The sequence below is a fragment of the Ranitomeya imitator genome, chromosome 6 (genome assembly GCF_032444005.1).
Source record: "Ranitomeya imitator isolate aRanImi1 chromosome 6, aRanImi1.pri, whole genome shotgun sequence".
NCBI lineage: Eukaryota > Metazoa > Chordata > Amphibia > Anura > Dendrobatidae > Ranitomeya > Ranitomeya imitator.
The window spans coordinates 361,660,561-361,681,074 of NC_091287.1; the positions used below are offsets into that span (position 1 = coordinate 361,660,561).

Genomic DNA, 20,514 nt, shown 5'->3' on the forward strand with positions numbered 1-20,514 from the left:
TGTTGTCCTATTCTTGTCTGTTGTGGGATTCTAGGTAGTCCTGGGTCTTGTTTGCCTTTGTTTTTTCAATATTGTTTATTGGTGCAAAATCTGGACTGTAGGTGGCCAGTTCATCACCTAAAATTCTTCTTCGAAGTCATGCTATTTTGATGTACGGTATGTAAACCAAAATGTGGTTTAGTATTGTCTTGCTGATATACATATGGCTTTTTGTGAAATAGTCATTTTCTTGATGAAAGCAAATGTTATAAATCCTCTATAAAATTCTCAGCATAAATAGTGCATTTCAAGATGTGTAAATTGCCTATTCCATATGCACTAATGCAATCTCATACCAATAAAGAAATACAGACCAGGATCAGCGCTGTCTTCTGTTGCCATGATTAATTTAAGGAGTCTTTTTGATTGCTCATTGCTGGATTCACAGCCACACTACTCAGAACTGTTTTATAATGTCCTTCTTTCAGTACTGAGCAGTGTGGCTGTGAAAACATGTAATGAACAATCAAAAATGCACCGTCCTTGATTCAAGTTGTGGCAACAGAAGACAGCGTTGATCCTCATCTCCATTTCTGATTCTTCCACTGTGGGAAACACCTGGAAGCAGTTTCACTGTTTCTCTGCGAATAGCTGCAATCTATTACTTTTGAATCCAAACCAAAATGAAAGTTGTGCCTCAGACAGCACAACTATATCAGGTGAGCAAGTTATCTTTTTCAACTTGCCTTTTGCAATTTGACGTAAACTTACAATGCTTAGATACCGTTACGTCTTTTTTATTTTTTCTCTTTCAGGGTATTCTATACAAATAGTGATACCATTAAAGATAAAGGCTTATGAATTGTGTGCTGTTAACAAGTTGGTTGGTCCCTCTCCTGTGTAGTCCGCAGGACATGGCTTTCATGTTTATCATAAATAATTTCACATTTTATTCATCGTACCACAGAACAGTTTTTCATTTTTTCTCCGTCCATTTTAAATGAGCTTTGGCCTGAAGAAGACTGCAGCTTTCAAAATTGTTTTCATATACAGTGTCTTGTGAAAGTATTTACCTCCTTTTGCATTTTTACTGTTTTGCTATCTTACAACCTGGAATTTCACAGGTTTTTTTATGGTTTGTATAAATTTATGTAAAGAACATGCCTACAACTGTGAACATTTAGTTTTATTTTTATTGTGCAGCAAACAACAAATAGGACAAAATAACTGAAAACTTTACTGTGCATAACTATAAACCCCTAAAGTCAGTACTTTGTAGAGCCTCCTTTTATGGCACTTATAGCTGCAAGTAGCTTTGGATAAGTCTCTATGAGCTTTCTACAACTTGCCATTGGGATTTTTGCCCATTTCTCAAGGTAAAACTGATTCAGCTCGTTCAAGTTAGATGGTTTCCTCTGATGAACAACAATCTTCGAGTCTGACCACAGAATCTTAATTGGATTAAGGTCTGGGCCTAGGCCATTCAAAAAGATATACATATTTCCCCTTAAACCAATCGAGTATTGCTTTAGCAGTATGCTTTGGGTCATTGCCTTGTTGGATGGTGAACCTCCATCCCAGTATCAAATCACTGACAGGCGGATACAGTTTTGCTCAGGAATATCGCTGTATTTTGCACCATCCACCTTCCCCCCGACTAGGACCATTTTCCATGCCCCTGTTGCCAAAAAACATCCTCACAGTATGATGCTCCCATCACTATGTTTTACTGTGGGGATTCAGTTCTTGGGGTGATGAGCTGTGTGCTGCCTCTCTGATTAATTCACTCCTTGCTTGTGGGTGGCTCTCTCTTGACAAATTTATTGTGTTGCCATGTTCTTTCTATTAGATAACTAGATGGAGGATACATTTTGTGAGGTAAAATATTTTTTAAAAACAGTCAGGGAAATATTTTACCTCACAAAATGAATCCACTGTGATCCCCTGTTGTAATGTCAGTATTATCTTTTGCTTCCTCCCCTGCCCAGGAGATGTGGTATGCTCCGTACATGGTCAGACATAGTCAATTTTTAAAATTAACTTTCGTTCATGGGAAAACCCCTGGAAGTATAATCTGGAAGTAATCTGCTTTGAGTACTACATGCCAAGATTATATGTATCCTCCCCAATATAAATACCATATTATATACCCGTATTTTCCGGCGTATAAGACGACTGGGCGTATACGACGACCCCCAACTTTTCCAGTTAAAATATAAAATCTTCTCAAAAGTCGGGGGTTGTCTTATATGCCGGGTGTCGTCTTATAGGGTGGGTGCAGAGCAATCTGCGTTTGAAGTGTATAGTGGGGGGCAGTGGTCCCGATGACGAGGTGAGGGAGCGCCTCACCAGGAAGGTGTAAGTGAAGCAAACTGTCAGCGTCTGGGATGCCATGGTTATGCAAAAAGAGAGAGAGAGCAGTGCTGTGCCTAGAAAAACACTCCTCTTTCACTAATCTGGCTCACCCTTGTATCCTATTATCTCCTCCTCTGCCTCTGCTTCACTTACACCTTCCCGGTGAGGTGCCCCCTCACCCTGTAATTGGGATCGCTCCCCCCACAATATGCGGCGACCGCAGCTAACTCCGCACCTGCCCTATAAGACGACACCTGGTGTATAAGACGATACCCAACTTTTGAGAAGATTTTCAAGGGTTAAAAAGTAGTCTTATACGCCAGAAAATACAGTATTTAGATACAATGGTTTACTTAACTAACAATGTAGCAATTTGTTTAATTCATAAAATGCTATTGTTTTCTTAACCAATAATATTTATTCATTGCTCTTACCCTGCAGAAAAAAGAAAATCCAGCCTTTTGGACCAGCTTACAAACACCAGTGGGACAGTTATAGGGGTCTCTTCTTGCATTGTCATCATTCTCATTATTATCTCTGTAATAGTACAAATCAAACAGCCTCGTAAAAAGTTCATCCAAAGGAAGGCAGACTTTGATCAAACAGTATTTCAGGAGGTGTTTGAGCCTCCACATTATGAATTATGCACTCTTAGAGGTTCAGGAGCTGCAGCAGACATTGCTGATGTTGCAGATGATTTTGAACATTACCATAAATTACGAAGATCATCTTCAAAATGCATTCATGACCATCACTGTGGATCACAACTGTCAAGCGCTAAGGGCAGCCGTAGTAACCTTAGTACAAGAGAAGCACCCATACTAACAGACACACCAAACCAGCCTGCTAAACCCAATCTACAGCCTATGAATAGAAGAAACATCCTGGTCATGAAGCATAGTTATTCACAGGATGCCACAGACACATGTGACATTGATGAAATTGAAGAGGTTCCCACGACAAGTCACAGGCTATCCAGACATGACAAATCAGTCCAGCGGTCAGTATCAATACATTTTTGATGAGGACATTTCCTTGTGGACTTACTCGTTTCTCCAAATATATACTTTCATATTTTTATGTTTCATCATTTCACTTTCCATAACTTTTTGATTTTTTGAAACTCTTTTAAAATTTTAGATAACGTAAAAAAAAAAAGTAGAATGAGCACTCACTCATTTACGATGAAACATATTGTTTTTCATCTCATTAAACATTTTATAATTAAGTCACTGGTTCATAAGAATTTTAAATGACAATGCATCCATAGATCGTAAAACTATTACTAACCCTCCTTCTTCAGTGAATGCTTCTATTTCAATTTCCGGGTTGCACTTTTTACTATATCGAATTATGCCATGCTCCTGCATGCATGCAATAACATTAACATATACAGTATGTATGAAATTATTTGAAGTTTAGTTAATATAACCAGTTCTTATTATCGGTGCTGTTGATTAAGTATTACTAGAAATAATATTTGGTTCGATTTTATGAATCAGTTAAAAAAAAATTAGCAGAGCACTTTAATGATAAAAAAAAGAAAAAAAAAACAAGAAAAATAGCTTTTTATAAAATAATGCATACTGAATGACTGTGAAGAAGATTTGTATTCAAATTGTCAGGGAAATTACCGTTCCATAAGCCATTGGATGTTATAGCACTACCTGTATGTTTATCTGTGTTTGTATTGCATGCATACTTGTGCTTATGTGTTTGTTTACATGCACTACATGCTTTCTTTGCACATTAAAATCACTAATATCTGTCAAAAACTCTTCTCTTCCTTTACTGTTTTGCATGCCCGTGTTTTTGTACTGTGTGATGTGTTATTTATGATCATCTTCTAAATGTAATCTGTTTTACGCAAACACAATGAATGAAATAGCCATAACATTCCAGGTTCTGCCTCATTGGGTCTCTAAACAAACACGAAACTGAATACAATACAACTAGGGTATGAAAAGAAGAATTAAGGTAAGGCAGTATGTGGCATGTATTTATTCTGTATTTTATTTAACATAGATAGGATAATTAAAGAACACTTATTAGTTAGCAAGTAGAACTAAAAAAGTTTTTTTTTCCAGTGCATAAATATTTGCGTCTTAGGTGGCATTTATAATTGAGGTTATAGTATTTGTAAAAGACAAATCTTTGGGCAGTTTAAATTCTCTCCAGAATGTAGCCATGTATAAACCTTACCAGGAGAATAACATAATCTTATCACCTAACCAGGGTCGGTTTTAGGCAAAGTGGGGCCCTAGGCAAAATTTTAAAATGGGGCCCCAAATGCTGACATATTGCACATCACTCAGAAGCATTTCTGCTGTATTTACATGTGCTGAGTTCAGGCCGCTAAACGAGTGTGATCGACAATATTGGAGTCGCTCACTTGTTTCACGGCCTCTTTACACCAACTGAGAAAGAATGATGGGAACAGAACGATCACTAATGGATCAATCTGTCCCCATACAGTATCATGTTATCAGCAGCACATCTACAGTTTACACTGCTGCTGAGTACAATGATTTTTGTTCCGGCATAAACAATCCAATGACTCGATGAATAGGCAGCATTTTAATTGTTTAGTATAATACATCCCATAGTCCTCCACATAGTATAATGTGCACCACAATCCTCCATATTGTAAAATGCACACCCCATAGTCCTCCGTATAATATAATGTGCCCCATAATCCTCCATATAGTATAATACACTCCCCATAGTCCTCCATATAGTATAATATACTCCCTATAGTCCTCCTTATATTAAAATACACTCCTCAGTCCCCCATATAGTATTATACACTACCCATAGTCCTCCATATACTATAACACACTCCTCATAGTCCTCCATAAATTAAAATACACTCCTCAGTCCTCCATATAGTATTATACACTACCCATAGTCCTCCATATACTATAACACACTCCTCATAGTCCTCCATAAATTAAAATACACTCTTCAGTCCTCCATATAGTATAATACACTAGTCATAGTCCTCCATATATTAAAATACACTGCTCAGTTCTCCATATAGTACAATACACTCCTCATAGTGCTCCATATAGCATAATGCACTCCTCAGTCCTCCAAATAGTTTAATACACTCCTAAGTCCTCTATATAAGCAATAAAGAACCTATGGGAGCTTAAATCCCTAATTAGTAAATCAAATAAACGTATTTGTTTTAAATGAAAAAATATCATATCAACCCAATTGGTACAACGTGCAAAAAGAACTTTATTTTTAACAGTTATATCAGGGCAAGAAAATAATTTAAAGAGTATTATACAAATAAATTACATCACAAATATAATGAAAATAGCATACCGTTTAAAACCAGAGAATAAAAATGCAACCATGGTGCGACCACACAGGCAAAAAATAATTAGAACAGGGATCAATACCATCCAATAGCATAAAAACTGTGTTATATACCCTGAACTATAGACATATGGGAAAAAGGAGGAGCTAAACGGGATATGCAACTGGGTCTGAGCCGCGTCCATATAGGAATTCTTTTATAAGTATATCATGTGGATCATCCCCGGTTCCATATAACAAGACAAAGACTCATGACACCGTATATCACCAAAAGGCTACATGTAAAAGGGTCCCGTAGTGCTGACATAGATGCAAATCACAAACCTCTTACCCATGTCTCAACAATGTGGATGCCTATGCGTCGCGCCGAGGCCCCGACGCATGTTTCGCTATCGCATCCTTGGGGGGCTGTGTGTCTGTGCTAAATAAAAGACTTAAATATCCCCCAGCATGGGAGTCTTACCAATCAAACGCCTAGAATCACATGTGGCATATCGCGGTTAATCGGCGCGTGGTGGCGGAACTTCCGGTGCCAGTCCGTCACTTCCGGCGTCTCGGGTGCGATGCGTGTCAGGAACAAGTGTTCCAGTGACGTCAATGATGCACATCACATCCATGAGGACACTGTCGGGTGTGGGGACAAACAGGGAGAACCGAAAACACGCGCAGCCCGCGGCCACTATGTATGTATCATTGCCAAGCATTGCTGTATTATATCTAATCTATCACAGTATATATGAGCAAAAGTGAAAGCTGAAAACAGCACCTATATTTACATAAATAAAAAAGGAGCACACGCCGCCCATATTAAATGACCATGATCCCACAAACCTATGCACAAAATCAAAAATTGTATCCAAAATAATAATCATCAATAGCAGTAAAAAGCATGTAAAATACAGTAAGAGATTATAGAAGATATTTCCACAATGATAACATAGGGAAACTTCATCCTACTATGCCTGACCGGGAGACATCATGCTTAGGAGACAAGCACATCCAAGGCAAAAATCATCCTCCGTTACTACGAACTAAAAAACGAAAAAAACACAAAAGCACACAATTAGAGTAAAAATAAAGACTCCAAGGGAATCAATCAGACAGGAAAGCCAAAGAGTCAGACCTCATTAGAGAAAAGACGAAAAGCTCAATTTTTCATTAAGACCTTTGGGGGTCATTGTGTCCAGTTTTACTATCCACCTACATTCAAGCTGAGACAGCCTGCACTTTAAATCACCACCTCTGATCCCATCATGAACACGATCAATGCCCCGTACCCTAAGTAGGTCGGGGTTACACGTATGTCTCAGCATGAAATGATGAGTGATTGTTTTCAATGATGCTATATCCTCAATGGTCATAGCTTCCCTAATGTCCCTAACATGTTCCCTCGTTCTAACTTGTAACTCACGGGACATGAGGCCCACATATATGAGCTTCATAAGTCCTCTATATAGTATAATACACTCCTCATAATCCTCCATATAGTATAATACACTCCTCATACTCCTTCATATAGTATAATACACTCCTCACAGTCCTCCCTCATAGAATATAATACAGCCACCACATAGAATATAATGTACCCCCAGAGAATATAATACAGCCCCCCATAGAATATAATGTAGCCCCCAGAGAATATAATACAGCCAACCTCCCCATAGAATATAATACAGCCCCCCATAGAATATAATGTACCCCCAGAGAATATAATACAGCCCCCCATAGAATATAATGTAGCCCCCCAGAGAATATAATACAGCCAACCTCCCCATAGAATATAATACAGCCCCCCGTAGAATATAATGTAGCCCCCAGAGAATATAATACAGCCCCTATAGAATATAATGTAGCCCCCAGAGAATATAATATAGCCCCCATAGAATTCATTGATATGAAAAAACACACAATCCTCACCTCTCCTCGTGCCCCGCGCTGCTCCCGGCTCGGCTCCAGTCTCAGTGGCTGCAGTCTGTCTGGCACACAGCATGTGCTCTATGATGTCATCACGCACCCGCAGTGTCAGAGGCAGAGGGGATTGATGGGAGAGGGAGCGTCAGCTGACGCTCTCTCCTCCATCATTGCTTTGAACTGTACCAGCATCTATGATGCCAGTATAGTTCAATGCGGCAGCGGTGGTGGTGGGACAGTCGGCGCTGGCTGGGGGCCCTTGGGGGAATGGGGACCCTAGGCAGCTGCCTGGTCTGCTTGCCACTAACACCGGTCCTGCACCTAAAACCTACATGCTTCATGATATGTGACTGTGGCAGCTGGGGGCTTTGCGAAGGCCCCTATCACTGTGATATTTCTACTTCTGTGAAACAAAATCTCGATGACCCTGGAGGTCCCTTCCAAATCTAACATTCTATGTTTCCAAGACTAAAACATTATGTATAATGTACAAAAAATAAAGATTTAAAAACAGTAAAAAATTAAATTAAAAAATAAAACAATTGAATTAAATATAATTTCATAAATTAATTAAGCATTTTAAATACTTTTACATTTGTAAAAGTGTAATCTATGAAAATATTAAATCATTTAACACATGTAGTAGACAATTTAAAGAAATTGAAAAAATGGCTGAACAAACCAAAAAACAAACAAAATGGCAATTGTACGACTGAAAACTACAGCATATTGCTTCGAGCAACCCCAGTCCATGTTCCAGGTCAGTGCTCTTGGGCCATTGCCAGGAGCTGCACACAATCTTCTGGGATTCTAGGTGTTATAAGCTGGCTATGAACTAAAGACTATTGCATCAATGGATGTAGAGCGGAATCCACGGTTCTGAGGGATGCAGACTTTTTCCAGCATGGAGCATCGGTTATGTAGATCTTATTGTGTTTTATTAGCAATTTGCTTGCTCGTCAGTTTAAGGTGCACAAATCTTTCCTGGAAAGTGTTGAGCTATGAAATCGATGTTTCCATACAGTAAGGGTACCGTCACACAGTGGCATTTTGATCGCTACGACGCCACGATCCGTGACGCTCCAGCATCGTAACAATATCGCTCCAGCGTCGTAGACTGCTGTCACACTTTGCAATGTACGACGCTGGAGCGATAATTTCATGACGTATGTGCGATGTAGAAGACGTTGGTTACTATGCGCACATCGTATACAATATCGTGCACACCTTTGTTACACCATGCGATCATGCCGCCACAGCGGGACACTAGACGACGAAAGAAAGTTTCAAACGATCTGCTACGACGTACGATTCTCAGCGGGGTCCCTGATCGCAGGAGCGTGTCAGACACTGCGAGATCGTAACTATATCGTTTGAAAGTCACGAATCGTGCCGTCGTAGCGATCAAAATTGCACTGTGTGACGGTACCCTAACAGTAAGCAGAGGAAGGTGTGCAGACTGGATCTTGTGTATAGATAATGAAAACACGAGATTGGTAATCAGATAAAACAATCATTTCATTGTTCTTGTTAGTGTCTCAGACGCCTCAATTGAACCAGTGTTTCATATGCATCTGTACATTGACTTTTGTTGTATGCTAAATTGTGGAATACCTGCTGATTACCTATTCCATCAGCCCACTGCAGTTTATTAATCTACAAAACTTAGAGCAAATATGCAGATTAACTGAACATTCAAACAATGAAGGATTACCTCCCCCCTCCCCATTCCTGTGGAAGAATGTCCTGAATCGGAGCTGTGTGTATAAATTATTTGGCTCCCTCTGCAGAGAGACTCTTCAGGATATTTGTACCATTGTGTTTACTTCATGGACTGTACTATATCTTCTTGCCAGCTGCAGCTGGATACATGTGCTACGTTTGTGATATATGTTGTCTGGATTTGAGGGAATATTCTAAGGACTGTTGTTGCTGGCTGGAGCTGGATACTGTCGTGGTATTTGTCATTTGGATTTGAGGTATTATCCTAAATTCTGTTGCTGGAAATGGATATAAGCACTACGGTGGTGGTATCCCTCATCTGGAGGAGTATAGACTGTGAGTGCAGACTATATCGGTGGAAGATACAAAATCTGTGGGCCAACCAAAAGTTAGAAAACAGTGGTTGTCACCTGTTATGGGGGCAGTTGAAGTACCGGTCCCATGTAAGGATCTTATGAACTGGGGGCATTGCATTGTGGCCATCTACCCAGAGTTGCTGTATAGCTATGGACTTAAGGAATTAAAAATAGTTACATCTTTAATCTGCCCATGGTGGGTTTAGTGTGAGAGAGGGTTTATACCCCACCCCCTCCTCCCCTTATACGCACTGACCTATGCAATTTTAATTTTATTTTCCTTTTTTATAAAAGTTAGTTAAGTTATATTTTAATGGTCTTTAGTTAGAGATCAGTTAAATCGGTACTGGCAGATCTGCACCATCAAGCTGAGGAACAGCAGGAGAAGCAGTGCAGCACAATTTGTCTTCATCAGCTTCCAGGATCCACAGAAAGCAGTGGACGTCATAGTTGGATGTAATGGATACAAGTTCAATTTTAATTAGGTACATGTTGAATTTCCTAGCTAAAATCAAGAAAAGGGGAAGATATGCAGGACCCTGCAGGAGGAACAGACCCCCATCCCAGCGAACTCAATACAGAGTCCTCGTCTCAGGACTTTCCCCATCGGGGAGTTGGCAGGATCTGAAAGATTATATGAGAGAAGCTGGAGATGTCTGCTATGATGATGTACACAAAAATGGAATGAGGATTGTGGAGATTATTTGCAAGGAAGAAATGAAATATGATTTGAGGAAACTGGATGACACAAAGTTATATTCACATGAAGGTGAAACCTCTTACATCCATGTCTGTGCTGAAAAAAATGCTGATGAACTGTCCCCAACAAGTGAAGGTGGATAGTCAATCTCATGAACTGGAGCTCAGCTCTTGCCAAGATGAAAAAGTGAAGGAGGAGTGTGAGGAGCTGGCCACAGACTAAATACTATTGGAACAATGGATGTAGAGCAGAATCCGTGGCTCTTTTTCCAACATGGAGAACAGGTTACGTCGATTTTATTATTGTGATTTATTAGAGATTTGCTTGCTCATCAGTTTAAGGTGTACAAATTTCTCCTAGCAAGTGTTCAGCCTCAGGAATTAATGTTTCCTTTCAGTGAGAATAAGCAAAGCAAGATGTGTTGGTTGGTTCTTATGCATACAAAAGGCAGGAACGAGATTGGTAATCAGGTAAAGCAATCATTCCATTACTCTTGTTAGTGTCTCAGAGGCCTCAATTGAGCCATCGTTTCAGATGAACATGTAGGCTGACTTTTGTATGTTGATGTTAATTTATGAAATAGCTGGATTATGCATTGCATCAGCTCCCTGCAGTTTACTAATCTACACAACGTAGGAAAAATATGCAGGTTAATTGAACAATTGAACAATGAGGGTTTGCCTCCCCTGTCTAACTCCACTCCTGTGGAAGAATGTTCTGAATGGGAGTTACAGTATGTCTGTATAAAGTCTTCAGCTTCCTCTGCAGAAATACTCTTCAGGAACAACCCAAGGAAACCATGGTCCATCTGATGGAATACAGATCTGCTCCAAGCCCATCACTGAAACCACAAAGGTGGTTGGAAAACCCAGGTTGGAACAAGCCAATCAGGTCACCTGGTGATTATACCTCACTGTGCTTGGTCAGCCTCTTAAGTTTGACACTACCTACTCTCTGTAGGACCCCAACAAAAATGGGGTGCCACTGGTTAGGGTAGTTGGCCCTGGATGCCCCAGAGCCACAGAGGTTCTAATCTTTGGCAAGCCAGCGGAATGGATGAGACTCTGACATTTGCACCATTTGTGTACTTGCTTTGACTTTACTGTATGTTATTGCCAGCTGGAGAAGGATGCATGTGCTATGGTCATGGTATCAGTCATCTGGATGTGAGGAACTATCCTAAGGACTCTTATTGCTGTATTATGAGCTGGATACATGTGCTACAGTCATAATGTCTGTTGTCTGGATTTGAGGAACTGTCTTAAGGACTGTTGTTGCTGGCTGGATCTGGAACACGTGCTACGGTTGTGGTATCTTTAGTATGGATTTGAGGAACTATCCTAGGGACTGTTGTTGGCTGAATACATGCTCTACGTTTGTGGTATCCATTATATGGCAAAACATAGACTGTGACTAAAGACTATACTGGTGGTAGATACAAAGTCTGTGGGCCAACCAAAAGTTGGCAGACAGAGACAGTGGAAATACCGGCTCCAGTTTGGGATCTTGTGGATGGGGTCATTGCAAGGCCTTGCCATCTACCCATAGTTGCTGTAAGATCATGGACCTAAGAGATAGAACATAGTGCATAGTAAAACCTGCCTAGGTGATTATTACAACCAACAACCTCAAATCTCAATACCAGGCCTGGCTTGAGAAAAGCTGGGCTGACAGTGATTCACCTGTACATCGAATGCTGCAGAGATGACATCTTATGAGGTTGACAAATCAAATACCATGCTGCAGAAACCATAAGATCAGGAAATTCCTGTCTATTGCCAGAGAGCAATGACCTGGACTATGGAATGGGGTTGCTTATCAAGTTTTGTATTGCCATAATTTGATTGATCTTGACATTCATGATGCTAGGTAATTTTTACCATAAATGAAACCCAAAAAGTAATTAAATTGGGTTATTTTCACAAATTCACCTCACTTGGAATTATCTTACTTTTCAGTACACTATAAGATAAAGTGAATGATGTAATTCAAAGCAAAAACGTATTGCATAGGAAAACAAACCCTCCTGTGGCTTTATCAACAAAAAAATAAAAAAGTTAAACTCTTTACAGAGGTAAAAAGTCAAATAGGACATAACTTCAAACAAACCCCCAAGATATAACATATTACAGGTTGGGGAGCGGGTGTGATAACTAGTGTTGAGCGATACCTTCTGATATTTGAAAGTATCGGTATCGGATTGTATCAGCCGATATCCGAAAAATATCGGATATCGCCGATACCGATACCAATACATGTCAATGGGACACAAATATCGGAATGTATCCTGGAATGGTTCCCAGGGTCTGAAGGAGAGGAAACTCTCCTTCAGGCCCTGGGATCCATATTCATGTAAAACATAAAGAATAAAAATAAAAAATATGGATATACTCACCCCTCTGGCGGACCCTGGACCTTAGCGGTGTAACCGGCAGCCTCTGTTCCTAAGAATGAGCGGGTGAAGGACCTTCGATGATGTCGCGGCTTGTGATTGGTCACGTGACCGCTCATGTGACCGCTCACGCGACCAATCACAAGCCACGACGTCATCGCAGGTCCTTCACTCGCTCATTCTTAGGAACGGAGACTGCCGGTTGCAGCGGTTACAACCAGGGCGCGTCCGAGGGTGAGTATATTCATATTTTTTATTTTTATTCTTTATTTTACACATAAATATTCATCCTGATCCCGATTCCCGATATCGCAAAAATATCGGAACTCGGGATCGGAATTCCGATACCGCAAATATTGGCCGATACCCGATACTTGCGGTATCGGAATGCTCAACACTAGTGATAACTGTTGTTATTTTGTCCATATGAGCAATTTTTTTGGGTGGGTAATTTCCTGTGTAGACAACTTTTCTTGTGGGCAATTTTCTTGTTGGCATTCATGGCTGTGGGCTTTTTTCTGTGGGCATTTGTACTTTGGGCATTTTCATAGAACTGTAAAACACAGCTGAGCTACCAAGAGAACAGGGAGAAATGATTTGTCACCATCTCTGTCTTATGGATATCTGTATACACAGTGCTGAAAAAGTACTGTATAAACAGCAAATACAAAAGTAGATATTTATTAAAGGAACACAAAATATACAGCCCTGGGATATCAGAGCCCAGAAAAAATTGACACCTAACTTAAAATCAGTCAATGGCATTTGCACAGTAAACTTATCTTAGTCCACCTTAGTAAGATAACTTTCTGTGCTAAGTTATTAAGATGGTTCACTTTTTTATAGTTAATTTTGGCTACATCTGTAGGGAATGGTAATAGCACTTCCTCCTACTGATACGTCGGTCCTGTGATCACTGGGCCTAGGGAGAATAGGAGCAGTAGGGCTTAGGGACCCAGTGAGCTCTACTATGAAGTAAGAAGGCTGCATTTTCACCTGGGGTAAAATATGTGAAATAAATGAAAATTACCATAGATACTTGAGTATAAGCCGACTCGAGTATAAGCCAAGGCACCTAATTTTGCCACGAAACACTGGGAAAAAATAACTTAATGACTTGAGTATAAGCCGGGTATGCATTGTCCGCTCATCCCCATCCTGGTTTGCACGGCCTCCTCATCCCTATCCTGATATGCAAGTCCTCATCGCTATTCTGGTATGCATGCCCCCCTCATCCCTATCCTGGTATGCATGGCCCCCCATCCCTATCCTGGTATGCATGGCACCTTCATCCCTATCCTTGTATGCATGTCCATCTCTTCCATATCCAGGTATGAGGGCCCCTCATCCCTATCCTTGTTTGCATGGCACCCTCATCCCTATCTTTGTATGCATGGCCTCCTCATTCCTATTCTGGTATGCATGATTCATCATCCTTATCCTGGTATACATGGTTCCTCATCCCCATACTTGTATGCATGGCTATCTCATCCCTATCCTGGTATGCATGGTCCTCATCCCTTTCCTGGTATGCATAGCCTCGACATCCCTATCCTTGTATGTATGGCACCCCCATCCCTATCCTTGTATGCATGGCCATCTCATCCTTGTCCTGGCATGCATGTGTCTTCATTCCTATCCTTGTATTTATGGTCTTCATCCCTATCCTTGTATGCATGGCACCCTTGTCCCTATCCTTGTATGCAATGCCCCCATCAGAAAAGCTTTAAAAAAACATCCTACTTACCGTCCTGTGCTCCCTCGCAGCATCTTGTTCCGGTGCCAGCAGCTGCAGCGGTGGGTGGTCACATGTCCCCACTACTTAAGGGAATGAATATTGACCTTTATTCATGCCTATGGGAGTGGAAAGAGATGAATATTCATTTCTCTTAAGTAGCGGGCACGTGTGACTGCTCAGCCACTGAAGGAAGCTGGCGGCTGCGGCTGATACTGTGCTCGCTATTACAGAGAAATGAATATTCACTGTCAGTGCAGTGAATATTCATTTCTCTTTAGCAGTTGGAACAGGAGTTAGCCGCAGCAGCCGGCTCCTGCCTCTGTTACCCGCTGCTCCGCCGCTGCCACTCCCCCTCTATCTTCTAGGACAATGACTCGAGTATAAGCCGAGGGGGGTGTTTTCAACACAAAAAAAATTTGCTGAAAATCTCGGCTTATACTCAAGTATTTATGTTAAATTAATAGATAAAAAGCAGTTGTAAATAATAGCTGCTTTCAATCCAAATAAATGTTACTGGCCCAATGTATAAAAATAATTGTAACAGGGGAATGAATTTTAAAATGTAAAAACCAGACACATTCCCCACAAAAATAATATGAAAATAATATAAAAATTAAGGCCCACGTATCATAATAAAATAATCCAAACAGAGGTAAATGAACTTTTTAAGTGGAAAAAAAGAATGGATTCATATACAATATGTGCATTTTTATATTTCATTGTAATATATTACATTCTTTGTTTTTATTTTATATGGGAATTGCTGTGACAGTGTTTAGTGTATTTAGTAGAATGTGCATGTAATGTACTGTTTTTTTTGTCTGGTTTTAACGCTGTGAAATGAAATAACATAACTATTTCTCTTTCACTTTTTAGGATGGCCTGTTTAATTATTTATTTTGCTTTCAGAGAAGAATTTTTACAACTTTAGGAGATAAAAATGAGTATGTTCTATAGAGAATTATTTCACTCTTCTTCAGAGATTGGACTCTGTTCTAAACTCATTCCACTGCCTTCTTAATATAGGATATACAGACATTCCTGCCCTCAACACAACGCTCCTGCTACTCAATGACATTGTCGTAATTTGGTTGCTGGCCACCAAGTGCTCCTTAGTTTTTAAGTACATTTTGAAATATGCTGGATACTTGAAGAAGAATCTGGTTACTGATTGCAGAACTCCCAGCAGTATTTGGCATTTTACTTTTGATGAAGTCAATTTTCTTTGTTTTTGTTTTACTGAACAAAACTGATGTGGAAAATTAACCCTCAATAAAATGTTCTTAATTCGTATATTATTTTCATTTTGCTAATTTCTTCAAATAAATGGTCCTAAATTTTAAAAGTATCCATAATTTTAACTTTATAAAGAATGATATTACCATTGTTACCTTAACAAATATTCTATAAAATATGATTGTTTGGATTAAAATATTAAATGGCAATAAGATGTTTTCTTCTGTCTTAATTTATATTACATATTTAATTTAAGATCTTGATTTGCAATTTTATAGCCACGCATTATTAGCCTTTGTCAAAAAATGTAAGATGGTATTCTGTGTAAGGATCTGAATATATTCAAAATGGTTGAACCAAATTTTTCAGCATTGCTTTTCGGTTTAGTAATTTAAAATTTGGAGCAAGGATGGATGAGTCTTGTTAAATCTTTAAAATATGCATGCATTTGTTAGCATTCATGTTTTAATTCCCTCTTGCTTGCATATTGTTTCTTTTTTAATGAAATAATGCGTAGTTCTTACGGCCAAATGCTCAAAATAATTCTTTATTACCCAAGTGAATGGTTTATTGAACTTAAAAGAACGAAGATCTTGAAGAGTGAATTTATTATTGCTGTCAAATAGATAAGGCATTAAAAGCCTTTCAATAATCTACAGTAAATACATTTTCCTTTTCACATTTCATTATTATTTTAATGTTAAGTTTTGGAAATGTATCCATACGTTTCCAAAGCAAAGTAAAACTTTCGATGAGCTTGTGTTTAAGAAAATGAATGAAGTGTTATATATATTGGTTTCTATGTTATTTTTTTAAATAAACAAAAATGCATATTGGATTTTAGAATATGTATTAAAAGTTACTTTGAACAAAAAAAAAATTACTGCTGGTCTTGATAACTTAAATATCTGAAACAAACGCAATGTACTACTTGGTTTTTGTTATGGCTCTCCCATTAGTAAAATACAGAACTCCTTGTTAATAATTGTAATCCAGAAACTGAGTAAAAGTATGTTCACACGTTGCATTTTTCCTACATTTTCCTGAGTGTATTTGCCATGAAAAAAATATAGTATTTTAATTTAACAGCAAAGTTAATAAGATTTCTGGAATCTCATGCACATGCTGCTTATGTATTTCCTTGTAGATTTGAAGCATTTTAAAACTTGCAACATGTCTAATCTTTTAGCATTTTTGCATCCTTTTTGCAACGATTCAAATTGTAAAAAGCACCAAAAAAATGCCCGTATTTTCCGCAACATATTTCCTGCCAAAACTCCATCATTTGCAGCACTGAATGTGTACACTGACCTTAACGCCAGTTACTAACCTGTCTGAAATGAGTGTTTTTTCTTAATGTGATATTGCTGTAAACTGCTTCTTTATCTGAGATAGTAATCACATATGTTTCAAAAGGCAAATTTAGGTTAAGAAAGTCTTAGCTTTATAGTGCCTCTTTATTATGACCTATGACCTACTATGACCTTGATATTCTTAAAGGGAATCTGCCAGCAAGCTTTTTCTATGCAGTTTGAGGACAGTATGAGGTAGGGGTTAAAACACAGAATTCAGCAATGTGTCACTTATCAGGTTGCCTGCATTTGTTTACTTAGAGTGATGGTTTTCACACTAGGATAATAGAATATAATAAAATCCAAAACTTTATTCGAGTATATTTAAAAAGCCAAAAGGCAATAACTCAAAACTCACATAGAACAAAAACACACACAACTGTCACCTAAAGTGACAGTATATATTAAGATCAAAAAACCCCAATGATAATCCTTGTCCTCAAAAAAATCATCTCACAATGATATAAGTCTCTTAGAGACAATCATTATCTTATCACCAGGGTATCACAACATCCAAAGAAAGGTTGTGTGTATAAAGAGAAAAGTACTCTCACCTTACTTTCTCCTCATTAACTCAATATTAGGCACATATAGCCAGGAAAGATCTCACCTTGCTTTCCTTAATTCCTTGTAAGCCGGTCCTCCCCCACAGGCAGAATGGGTCCTGAATAAGAAATGGATCACGTTTATTGCCCTACTTTCCCCTGATGAGTACATGAGATGAAACACGTCGGGAAGACTTTCCATTGGGGTTACGGTGAGAAGGGTCCCGGTGGAACATAAATCTTCAGTATTGTATGGAAGTTAATTACCCCCCCCCCCCCGAATGATTCCTTCAGCTCCCTTTGATCAAGGAAAGCAAGGGTAAAACTATTTCAAAAAGTTACAATATTTTGCAACTGGTCTTTGGTTTGATCCACAGCTTTGCTTACTTTCTCAAAAGGGTTTTTGATTGACTGTTGCCAACATGTTCACCACAATTATGTCACAAACCTGTAATAAATGATGGTAGAAATGTACTCCAGTTCATGACTTTTTTGGCCGTCGATCAGCACATGCACCAAAGTCATTATTTGTAGGCACAAGCCCGTCCTTTCTAATCTGATATTGAAGCCTTATTCTGAATGTGGTTGAATGGCCGTTCTGGTAAGAATAATGTTTATGGTAAACAGAGCAGAAATGATTGCTTCTTCAAATATGGTAAGTTCACTACACACTACATTCACATTCAAATTATTACCACTATGTTTCAGTGTTCGTGCTTGAGGAGCACTGTAAATGCAGTATCTACCACGTGGTTAAATTTAGCATGAACGGGCTATTGACATTTCTTTAAACAGGTATAACATAAAGCATGGTTATGGGGCTGAAAAACATCATGAATGGGATTTATTAAGTATCATCTAGTAGCCAGTAAGGGTAGAGGTAAATTGATGTTAGATTAAAGGACTTACATTGCACAAATCTCTGTGTTAAAGGGAACCGGTCATCGATTTTTGATAAAAAATGGCACCAACTTTAACTGCTCCTCTTCTGCATCCTACAATATCAACTCCTGACTTCCCATGTATAGCCCACAAAATACCATTTGATATGCTCCTGCACAGAATGTAAGTGAGGGTGGCCCAGTCCGATGAGCATCCTCATTGCGGCTTCTGTTCCTTCTCTCTGCTCCTAACCGGGTCCTCCTGCTTTGATTGAGGTGGACAAGTGATCCACATTGGGAACAGAGATATCGCACTTGAAAACTAACCCCAAAGGATCACACATGCACATTCTGCTCTGCTCTACTGTCAGCAGAGCACAAAACAGTAGGGCAGAGCAGAGTGCCTCTGCATGGTCCTGTGAGGCTATTGTGCAGAAATGATATCTCTATTGGCAAGGTAAATGGCGCAGGATGCATCATCCTCATCAATCAAAGCAGGAAGACATGATTAGATGCAGAGAAGAGGAGCATATATTGCAGCGATGACGCATCTGTCTGGACCACCCTTATTTACATGGGAGAATATTAAAAGGTATTTTTGGGGATGTGCAGGGGAAGACAGGAGCTGATAGACATGTTTGTGGGATGCATCACAGGAGCAGATAAAGTTGGTGCCATTTTGTTCATAGACTCAAAAACTGGTGAGAGGTTTCCTTTAACCCCTTAATCCCATATGATTTACTATCCCGTCAAGGTGACCTGGGACTTAATTCCCAGTGATGGGATAGTACGTCATGGCCGCACTCATGGGGGGAGCGCGGCCGATCGCGGCCGGGTGTCAGCTGACTATCGTAGTTGACATCCGGCACTATGTGCCAGGAGCGGTCACGACCACATGATCGCAGTGTTCTGGTGGCATAGAGGAGCATCACCCAGTGGGAGGGGGCTCCCTGCGTGCTTCCCTGAGACCCTTGGGGCTACATCCGGGTCCTGTCCTGCAGGGAGGTGGCTTACCAGCACCTGCTCAGAGCATCTAAATAACAAAAAATATAAAAGTACACATATTTAGTATCGCCACGTCTGTAACGACCCCACCTATAAAACTGTCCTGCTAGTTAACCCCTTCAGTGAACACGGTAAAAAAAAAAAAAAAAAACGAGGCAAAAAACAACGCTTTATTATCATACCGCCGAAAAAAAAGTGGAATAACTCGCGATCAAAAAGACGGATATGAATAACCATGGTACCACTGAAAATGTCATCTTGTCCCACAAAAAACGAGCTGCAATGCAGCAGCATCAGCAAAAAAAATAAAAAAGTTATAGTCCTCAGAATAAAGCGATGCAAAAAATAATTATTTTCCTATAAAATAGTTTTTATCGCATAAAAGCATCAAAACATAAAAAATGATATAAATGAGGTATTGCTGTAATCACACTGACCTGAAGAATAAAACTGCTTTATCAATTTTACCAAACGTGGAACGGTATAAACGCCACCGCAAAAAGAAATTCATGAATAGCTGTTTTTTGGTCATTCTGCCTCACATAAATCGGAATAAAAAGCGATCAAAAAATGTCACGTGCCCGAAAATGTTTCGAATAAAAATGTCAACTCGTCCCGCAAAACAAAAGACCTCACATAACTCTGTGGACCAAAATATGGAAAAATTATAGCTCTTAAAATGTGGAGACGCAAAAACTATTTTTTGCAATAAAAAGTGTCTTTTAGTCTGTGACAGCTGCCAATCATAAAAATCCGCTAAAAACCCCCACTATAAAGAGTAAATCAAACCCCCGTTCATCACGCCCTTAGTTAAAGAAAACTAATAAAATTAAAATGTATTTATTTCCATTGTCCCATTAAGACTAGGACTAGGGTTGGTGCTAGGGTTAGGGCTAGGTTTAGGGCTAGGGTTAGGATTTGGGCTATGGTTAGGGCTAAGGTTAGGGTTAGGGTTGTGGGTAGGGTTAGGGCTAGGGTTAGGGCTAGGTTTAGGGCTAGGGTTAGGGGTAGGGTT

The 20,514-nt window shown here is 39.4% G+C and overlaps 1 protein-coding gene across 3 annotated transcripts in view; it reads left to right on the forward strand.

The window, feature by feature from the left end:
- NETO1 (neuropilin and tolloid like 1) overlaps nucleotides 1–18,086 on the forward strand; it is a 317,272-nt gene extending 299,186 nt beyond the window's left edge. For 2 of the 3 annotated variants that reach the window (XM_069730978.1, XM_069730977.1), the window contains 3 exons: nucleotides 2,776–3,334; nucleotides 4,237–4,311; nucleotides 15,357–16,583. In XM_069730978.1, the coding sequence (XP_069587079.1) occupies nucleotides 2,776–3,334; nucleotides 4,237–4,297 (620 nt within the window). In that variant the 3' untranslated portion in view covers nucleotides 4,298–4,311; nucleotides 15,357–16,583. Of the gene's footprint in view, nucleotides 1–2,775; nucleotides 3,335–4,236; nucleotides 4,312–15,356 lie in introns of all 3 variants that reach the window. The other variant, XM_069730976.1, reaches the window with a different exon arrangement.
- Nucleotides 18,087–20,514: the final 2,428 nt, after the last annotated feature.